Raw genomic sequence first — 9,932 nt, 5'->3', positions numbered from 1 at the left:
AAGTGGAGCTCTAGACTCTGGCCCCTTAGAACTGCAACTTAGCCTGAACGCAAAGGATGGGTTGAGCCTCCAAATCGTGTTAATGGCGTACTGTGTTCACCTTAAAGTAAATTGGGGTCATGATGTATGTGAGATAATACAACAGCCAAGCTTGTCCAAGATTTTGTCAAATCTTGTCCAAGATTTGTCAACTTCCTGACATGAAAGAAACCTTACATTTGTTTTGTCAGGATTCTATCTTCTTTCTTTAAATGCTGAGAGGCTTAATTTACTTCTGCTATATCCACCTGACTTCTAGTCTAAAGAATATCCAGAACTGCAAGGACATGGGGCTTCCACACTGATTTACGATAATCATAAAATCTCATGGAACTGATATTTCTGAAGCATTAGTTTCTTTTTCTGCATACCATATCAAAGAACAGGTACTGAGATTTAAATACTTTCGTGCACCCTCTGTATACTTCTCCATAAAAACCTTCTGCCAGTTCAAATTTTGTTGCAATAATTTTCTTTTTAGGCTTAGAGCCGTTGCAAGGTATTATACAGGATATGCTCAATAATGGTTGTAAAACAAGGAAGGAAGAAGGAAAAGAGGAAGAAGAGAGATTACAAAAATATATATATATATCTTTATTCTTTCTGGCTCTGTAATTGTATTCTCGTTTGTAATGAGAATAATCAACCTTCTGCTCTGATTCTTTGGAGAATGATGTAAGAAACATTTTATATTCAGCACTGCCAGAAAGTGTCCTTGGGATAGCTTTGGTCAAATAAATCCATTAAGATATTTGAATATTAATATTAAATTGCTATTTGTAACAAAATTAGTATGAAGTAGGTTGTTTGCTTTATTTGATGTGCAGTCTCAGTAGTATGTAAGTTCCTGCCATTTTTAATGTTACCAAAACACAAACTTCCTGCAAAATATTTCAATCAGTGACAAATTTTATGCCTACTTATTCCTGTTCCACATTAGTTCATAATAAAAAGATAAATTTCAGATTCATTTGTTTCACCATCCCAAGCAAACAAACGGGCTATGTTCAAGGCGGATCTGCTACCTTTTTAACACCAATCCGTTTCCCACGTCTGCGCTGCTATTCACGGTGTTGCCACTCGGTGGTGCTACGGGGCCACAAAAACTTCAGCGGATCTTAAATTCAACCGCTTACATTTTGCAATCGAGACTCATCAGGTTCTTGCAGTGTTTTCTTGCCTAGGTAACTTTAAAATGAACAAAATCTATGTTCTATGGCCTGTGTTTTAAAAAAACAATGCTTTCAAATTTGCAGGTGTTTTTCAGATAATGTATTTTGTACTAAAACTACATGATCACTGTTCTGCCACCCCTATCTATACAGGGCGGTATCTAAACTAAGCAACTACTTACAGAATAAGAATTTATTTGGCATGTTAGGGGGGCTCAGTTGTGCAACTGTCTGTACCATGAAAACTAACATTTTCCAATATATGTGTATAGTCTATGCTGAAGCATAAACACACAGAAAAGGTATTAGGACTTTCAATAAATTTAATCTTCAAAAAGTATGTAACTGTCTATTGTAAAATGTCCTGCCTTAGACAGTTGCTACAACTACTTTCAGCAATACATTTCATTCCAACTTAAGTCAATTAGAAAATAAGCACTTGACTGCCTGTTTAAAGGTGGCATAATAATAAAAAAAAATCTCAAGAGCACTTTTGAAATCCTTTACAAAGAACTTTTAAAACATAAATACTTGTGTGTGAAAAATATACTGACTTTACAAAATAAGGCAAAGCTACCAGTATACAAAAACAGTGTAAGCTATCACTGTGCTGTTTAAACAAACAAATGTTATTTTACTACATTTCAGGTTTCAAGTATCCCATGCGGGCTTCTTTCTGCCATACTATGAGATGAACAGCCTTTATAAGTAAAGTTGCAAGCTGAAAGAACGGGACATGCTGTTAGCTTCCATCAATGTCCCACTGCAGAAGACTAAAGCTGCAGTCACTGTAAAGCTTCTCAACCATGTCAGCTCCTGGGGTCTGACATCTAAAATTCTGCAGGAACCCTGGATGCTGTGAGACCAGGTCTCTGAAAAATAAAAATAAAGACATGACATGCATTCAGGATCAAATTTTTGAGAGCTCATTTTTAAGTGCATGGATAAATTAAGATTTGGAGTCCCGGCAGTATTTTACATAAAGCTCACCAATTAATTCCACATATTAAGCCAGCTGTGGGAGTTGAGATCTTAGGAAACAAGGCACTTGGAAAGCATCTACGTTGTTACACTACCTTGGCTAGTATATTTCGAAATTACACCGATTTTTCAATGGCATTTTTAAAAACCTTCTCTGCGACAGAGAAGGCCTCTGAAGGTCCATGAAACGGGCCTCTGAAGTGGGACAGGAGGCAACATCTCCCTGTCTGTCCCAGGAACCCGTGGGTTGCCTCATGGCCAGCTTTGGCCGCTCCCTGTACCTGTAGCTGGCACGCCACAGGTACGTGCCGGTTCACACGTTCGGCGTGGGGCGTGCGAGGCTCAGGACCAGAGGTGCTCCCGCTGGGGTGGCGGCACAATTCCAGGCGTTGCACAAGCACCGGGGCCCTGGGGCTTTATGTGGTTTGGGGAGGTGCAGGAAGGCTTTCCCTGTACCGAGCCCTACAGAACAAAATCCCCGCTGACATCTGTAGGCCGAGAAGAACCGGGGACGGCTTTGGTGTTGGTAAGAGCTGGGACAAACCATTAATTAACACGCCCACTCCTCTTCGGGGCGACTACAAAGCAACACGAAGGTGATTTAACACTGGTGGAAACGCACCCTGGCTGCTCACGGAGGGGTCGCTGCCCCTCTCCCTGCCTCCTTCCCTCAGCACCCCGACCCCCGAGCCCCCTCGGAGCCTCCTCCCCGCCGCCACCGGGCGGCGCCCGGCCTCGCTCGGCCGCTGCCACGTCGAGGCCGCCTCCCCGGGCCGAGGAGGAGGAGGAGGAAGAAGGAGGAAGGGAGGAGGACGGGGAGGAGGGGGCGGAGATGGCGGCGGGGCGCTGACGTTGCGGGGAGGAGGAAGGAGGAGGAAGAGGAGGAGACCCGGCTGCCTCCGGGGCAGAGGCTGCCGCGTCCCGCGGAGGCTCGGCGCGGCTCCGCGTCCCCCCCCCCCCCCCCGACCGCCGTCCGTAAGGCGGTGGCCGCGATGCGCTCGGCCTGAGCGCCCGCCTCGGGTCCCCTTCTTCGTGCCTGCGAGGGGCGGCGATGGCCGCGGGCAGCTGGCAGCAGGCGGCGGCCCAGCAGGCCGAGGAGACGGCGGCCCGGGTGCGGGACGCGCTGGCGGGAGGCCTGGGCCTGCTGCGAGCCGAGCTGGGCCTGGAGCTGGGCCTCGACCCGCACGGCCTGCCCACCTGGCTCGCCCTGGGGCTGCCGGCCGCGCTGGGGCTCGGGCTGCTCGGGCTGCTGCTGGCCCTGGCCTGCGGGAGCGGCCTCCGCAGGAAGGCAGCGGCCGGCCGGGCCGAGAGGAAGGGCGACGAGGCGGTGGCGGCGGCGACGGCCCTGACAGGCGGCGGGGGGCCGGGCAAGGCGGCGGGGCAGCTGGGGCTGAAGGGCGACGAGCAGAAGAAGAGGAGCAAGAAGAAGCTGCCCGAGAAAGCGGCGAGGGTGAGAGGGGAGCCGGGGGGACTCGGCCACGGAGCCCTGGGCACCGCCGGGGAACTGGGGGGGGGACGAGGTCCGAGGTGGTGGGGTTCACCCCGGTGGCGTCTGCCGGGCTCCCTCCGGGCTGCCCGGGAGCTTTGCAAAACAACATTTAGGTGAAAACGATGCTTTTTTTCCTCCTGGGGAAGGAGGAGAGAGCTCCCTGCTTTTTTAGTGGAACCGTGGGTTATGTACGCACACTGTACTGTTGCGTTTTTACTATCAGTATTGTCTTTTTATTATCAATCGAAAGCTTAGTGGATCGGGAGCTGGTAGCAGAGACCTTACCGTGGTTCAGCCTCTCAAGGCAGGAGTCGCAGCCCAGGCAGGTACAGGCTGTTGGAAGCCTCGTAAAGGCTGCGATGATTCAAACTTGAGTAAGGCTTTCTGCTGCGCCTTTTCGGCAGGACACGTTAACACCAGGCTTGTGGTGAATTTGCCTCGCTAGGAACGTGTCTCGGTTGTTGCAGGAAGGATCATCTCCTTTAATAAGGAAATCTGTCTCTCAGCAGCCCCTTAAAAACAGATCGTGCCTGTCTTTTATTGTAATCCTCGGTCTGTGATGTAGGAGTCTTGTGTCTTTGACAGCGTTTTCATGAGAAAATGAATTGAATGAAGAAATTATTGGCTGTTGTTTTCAAGCTTCCAGTTATCATAGTTTTGGGACTTGAAGGGATTGCTTCAATAGCTTTTATGTTGTTGGTATGTTTGCAATCCTATTTACATCCAAATGGATTATAGGAATGAAAGTGCAGCAGCTGTCCCCTGCCTTTTACAACTATGTCTTTTAATTATATAGTGCGAAATTTAATATGAATTGTTTGCCTAATGACGAGAAAAAGGAGGTGCAGAAAGGGGTTGTGCCTTCGTTTGGTTCTGTGGCAATACTGAGACTTGAGAAGTTTTGTTAAAGATTTTTTAACCTGCTCTCCATTAAAAAAATACAAAAGTCTGTATATAGCACCAAACTGTCTTTGAGCAGTGAACTCCTGAAACTCGCTGGAGCTGATTCTGCAAGTTGCAATAGGCTAATAACTAAGCACCAAGAAGAGGAAGCGCTGTGATTCAGAATTTTTCAAATGTTGCTAGGTCTCCATTTTGAAGAAGACACGTTAAAGATGCAGTGTTTTTTGCTGTCCTGAAAGGGACATCCTCTAAGGCTTAATAGATCTGTTATGCTTTCTAGAAAACAGACTAAACCTAGAAATAATCCCGATTTTTGTTATTTTATTTAAACTCCAGTATAAAAAAACAACATAAACTCTTGCAAGTCATCATTGGAGACACTGAGAAATGCCTGAACAGAAGACAGAGTGAAGAAATAGATACAGTATTGGCAATGTTCTGCAGTGTAGGGCTTTATAAAAGCAAGCTTTGTATTAATTGTGTATAAACTTAACTAGCCGACATTTTCAGTGAATATAAATACTTGTATTGTTTCCAGCGTGGTTTACTCAGGCACAAAATAGCGAAAGTTAAGGCTATGGAAGAGCAAATAGTTTCATAGTCAAAAAGGAGTAAAAGAGTTTTTCATCTGTCAAGATATCATTCTGTATTCTTAAGATTTGAAAAGTTATTTTCGTAGAACTTTGTATCCATTATTTTAATGCAGAGATAAGATTAAAAAAACTTTGCAGGAAAGAAGATGAAAGAACTGAATCATTAACTACAGTGCAAATAAGTTTGTATCAGCAGTGAAGTTAAATAGGCCTGCCTCATGCTAGTTTTCCAACATAAGTTCGCGGGGATCTGTATTAGCGCGTTCCAAGATTTTCTGACTTGTTTCACCATGAAAAACATTCAAAATCACATTGGAAATTTAGAGAAGCAGCAGAAAATCCTACCGAAGGCTGCGTAGTGGTTTCATCTTGTATTTTTGTACACTCGTGCTAATAATGAGGTCTGTGAAGGAAAAAGAGTAAGCCTATTATCAATAGATTTACCAGAGGGTTTGCTATGCCGGGGTCTAGATTTCCATTACAGGCATTACAGAAAGCTTAGAGCAACTGGTCTGGAGCATTAAAAAGCACTCTCCAGATGTCTAATTAAAAGCCGTAGGGTTACTTTAATGTAGGGTTACTGAGCTCATTGTGGGGCGGGTGATGTATGCTCTCATCAGTCAGGATCAGAAATGTTCTCCACTGCTCCCTTTCCGAGGAAGAGTATTGTTGCTTTGTTTTTTGTGTTTGGGTTTATTTGGTTCCTTCGTAGGTACGGTACAATTTAACTGAGATTTTTAGTACGATGTGGAGCTGAATGGCAGGGAGTTGACTGGAAGCTGTACTAGCTGTGGTGTTCTGTTTATTGACTTGCTGTGGGTAGACTGAGATCAAATGAATGATTTAGCGTTCATTAGCACTAAGTTCAGAGAGCCAGTCCTGGCTTCCTCCAGCAGCTTGGAGCAAGGTAGCGTCATGGTATCCTCACTTCAGATTCTCTCTGTACATGTACAGTAAACCTCAAGCCCCTTTCTCTCTTTTCCTTAGCTCCTGGCAGGGGACAGAGCACTTTGTCTTCCATCTCAGAGCTCTTTCGCCCCTATTAAGATTTTTTTTCCTTTCCTTTCCAAAAATCTCTTGATCTTTCATCTTAGTTCCTTTCCCTTGTAAATAATTCCTCTGCTTTGCTTCTACTTTTTAAACCTTCAGAAGAAAAAAGGTGAAAATGATATTACATGGTTTCTGTAAGATCTGGAAAACATCACAGAAATTTAAGAGTAATAATCTGCATTCAGCTACAGCTTATAGAAAGCCATTCATCCCATCTATTTACAGATGCAGAAAATACCAAGCTAACAATATATTTCCTATTGTTTGAAGTATATCAGAACAGTAAAGGCTGCACACTGAAGTTTAATTTTGGTACAAGCATTGGCATTCATTTGAGAAAGCTTCTTACTTGGCCTGCTTGAAAGAACTTTTCAGGCTATGCTTATTACGCTTAGAAATAGACTGCATAAAGACTTTTTCATACTTAGTTAAAAGTACTCACGTGTTGTACCTGTCAAACTGCAGCAGTAATAAGGCTGTAGGCTTGTCCAGGGCTTGCAGAGAAAATTGCTTAGTTTCTGTCTAAAGAAAAGCTTATAGAAAATAGTGGTAAATGGATTCTTTCATTGGCCAAAAAAAATTGTAAGTAGGCGTAGCTTTGTAATGTGTAACTAAGGACTTTGGCTAATATGGCCTTGTAAAACTCGAATGATAGCAATTTCATTACTGCTTTTTGCAGTGTGAAACTGAGGTATCCATAGCATTGTACTGTATTTAAAGAACAGTATTTTTGGTTTCAGCACTTAATGTCAGCAAAACCTCTATTCTACTTCTGGATTATCTTAACGCCCTCAAAAAAGAATGTATGTGGAAAAAGGGTTGTTTAAATATTGGAGTTTTAAGATCAGCAGGCGAGTTCAGGAGTGTGCTCAGAAATGAGTATTGTTATTGACAGCAGTATTTCTGCTGTCACATCTTCCCTATAGCTGTTTGGACGAAGAGGAAACAAAGATGGCATATAATAACTTGATCAATCTAAGTGAATTAGTATTATTGGTGGAAGTTTAGTATATTACTGCCAAGTTTTAAACTTTGTCTTTTTAGCTGTAGTTGCCTTTTAAAAGAAACACTTCTTAATACTCTGGAAAAGCTTTTTTTCTTTCCCGCTTCTGTTGCTATCTTTGTTATACCCAAAAATGGTCACATGAATTTTGGTTAAAAGTCTATGATTCATCTGTGGGTAGAAATAAAATGTGGAAAGCTTCCACCAAAAAGGCAAATATTGCAAATATTCAGGGAGAAATGTATGACGGTTCAGGCTTTTAAACTTATTTCTAATGGTCATGGTCTACACGATCAGATGATCAGACAGTGTTTTTAGCAGTCGTGGATGAATTTTTCTGGAGGGTTCTTAACGGATATGAATTAGCTTAGTGCTTAGGAGAAATGGCTGAAGGCTTTTCAAATTCAATATATTAAACAGTTTATATTGAAATTTTGAGAGAGATAAAGACAGTGGTGTTCAAAGTTAAGGTATATATGTTATACCGAAGAAGCAAAGCAATGTACAGAATTAAAAGAAGTTAGCTGGCTGTAAACATTTCTGACACAAGTCCAAGAGCAATACTGCAGCAAATCTGTTACCTAGGCATACCACTAAATAACTTAGAGTTTCTTTCTCCACCTTACGATCTTAAACATCATGGATTTTAAAAAGACATTGTACCACTAGCAACATAGCTGTACGGCATCTGGAAAAATAGGTTTGAGAACTGATTTTGGCAGTGGGTTACTGTCAAGATTGAACATCAGATCTTTGGTATCCCTGTGGAGTCTTGCGCTGTGAGCTTTGTGGAGAGGAACTGCTGGACAGACTTTGGAGAGACAGATCTATAAAACGATTTTTCAGAACGCCAAGGGAAGAAGTGTAGTGTGCTAGATATAAAAGGTCTAATTTAAAGCCAGCTGTTGCAGGAGGAGAGGGGTTAGGTGATCTGATCTTTCAATTTCTATTAATAGTTACAAATAACAAGTTGGCATGCTAGCTAACTACAGTAAGCAATACTATGATACGCACTGGTGCCAGGGGTGCTCTGTAAGCATAATACAAAATGGCAAGAAATAATTCCCTTCCCAGTTAAGCTGAAGAGCAGATCTGGTATTTAAAGGAGTAGGTCACACTAACTTTGTAATGTAGCCTTTTACAATCAGGTTGGTTTAATGCGAACTTAAGGTAGCTCATGTGTTTTAATAAACAGAATAACTAAGAACAATGTATGGAGTGGTTTAAACTCTATTTAAATAGATGTCTTGCGCAGGAAATACATTTGACCCAGACATTAAAACAAATATGAAGTACAGTGGTTACTTATGCTTAACACCCTAAATTAGAGTGAAAATTAAATACCTGAATCATTACGAATAACAAGAAACCTGTTGTGTGGACCTAGTATCAATTAATACCTTTGGCAGTTGCATTTCTCTCGGTGAGAGTAATTGCTAACAGCAGTATAAAACTTCAGGTAGTTTAATCCTGTTCAACACAACAACTTCACTCTTCATTTTTTGGGAGCGTTAAAGAAATTATTGTATTTTTGCATTGGGAATATGGAAGCTGAGGCATATGCCTCTGCTGTCAAAGTGACAATAAGACTTAGGACTGTCCAGATTTTTAACTTCGTTATTATAGAAACTTTTGGAAAGTAATACATGCTAATTTCCTTCCTTTAATTACTGTGGAAGGGAAAATAGTTGGCTGATGCGATGACTACACTCGAGTCTGACCATCTGAAAAGAACAACAGGATGTTCTTTGTTCATGCTGCATGTTTAACTTCTAATTTCTGTTCTACTATGGAAGTTTAACTTGACAAGTAAGTGAGCTGTGAGGGTTACGCACAGGTACTTGGGGAATAAAGTGAAGAAATTTATTCAAGCTCGGAATGATTTGAAAAATTCAAGCTGTTACAAAGTGCTAAATGTGTTCATTTAATTAGATAACTTACGGCGTGTACAGATGTAGGTGGTCTCAAAGCTGGTAACTTACAGAAGTTTCTTTCAGTAAGTAATTCCTATATTGAATAAGATTGAGATGAAATGAGGAGAATTCTATTTTCTTTCCATTCTCATTCATACACGTGGTAAATACAGAACTGCAGTGGATATTCTGAGTGCTTATCCAAAATTCTGTGGGTTTTACTCAATCTTGCAGGCATTTTTCAGTCAAGTAGTTGCATTTCAGTAATCGTGTAGGCTAAGCTTTTCTTCATCTGCTTTCTCCAGTTTTTTTATTATTTATACTTACTTTTTACACAGCCTAATGGACGGTCTTTCCTTGATGTATCTGAGGATGAAATAATACAGCCTGTCTGTAAAGAAAATACAAGGCAACCTTTGGATGCAGAAAAGAAGAATGAAAAGGTCAGTTATGTACTTGAAATGAAAATGTTGAAGTTTAATGCATGCTACTTCAATATCTAATAACTGTATTTGTGGTAGGAAATCCAGTTATTTATCTGAGTGGGAGGGGGGGGCGTGTTTTTTAATATGGAGAGTATTAATCTAATGCTCTGTTGGAAAGAGCTAATGTATTTTCTCAGCTTCTGAGATCACGCCTTACCACGGAGTGTTTGCATCAAGCAAAACAAACCCCCATGCTAAACCCTGATGCCATTGTTCACAATTTGAAGATGTTAAACCTACAGAAATTAAGTTTGTGTTTAATCTTTGTGGACTTCTGTGGAGATGCAGCATAATGATAGTATTG

The 9,932-nt window shown here is 42.0% G+C and overlaps 1 protein-coding gene across 2 annotated transcripts in view; it reads left to right on the top strand.

The window, feature by feature from the left end:
- Positions 1 to 2,925: 2,925 nt before the first annotated feature.
- MTDH (metadherin) overlaps positions 2,926 to 9,932 on the top strand; it is a 31,543-nt gene continuing 24,536 nt past the window's right edge. The window contains exons 1-2 of one of the 2 annotated variants that reach the window (XM_083823837.1): positions 2,926 to 3,642; positions 9,482 to 9,586. In XM_083823837.1, the coding sequence (XP_083679963.1) occupies positions 3,244 to 3,642; positions 9,482 to 9,586 (504 nt within the window). In that variant the 5' untranslated portion in view covers positions 2,926 to 3,243. The remainder of the gene's footprint in view (positions 3,643 to 9,481; positions 9,587 to 9,932) is intronic. The other variant, XM_083823838.1, reaches the window with a different exon arrangement.

This window comes from Anser anser, assembly GCF_964211835.1.
Source record: "Anser anser genome assembly, chromosome: 2".
Lineage (NCBI taxonomy): Eukaryota > Metazoa > Chordata > Aves > Anseriformes > Anatidae > Anser > Anser anser.
This window is presented reverse-complemented; position numbering and strand designations above follow the sequence as displayed.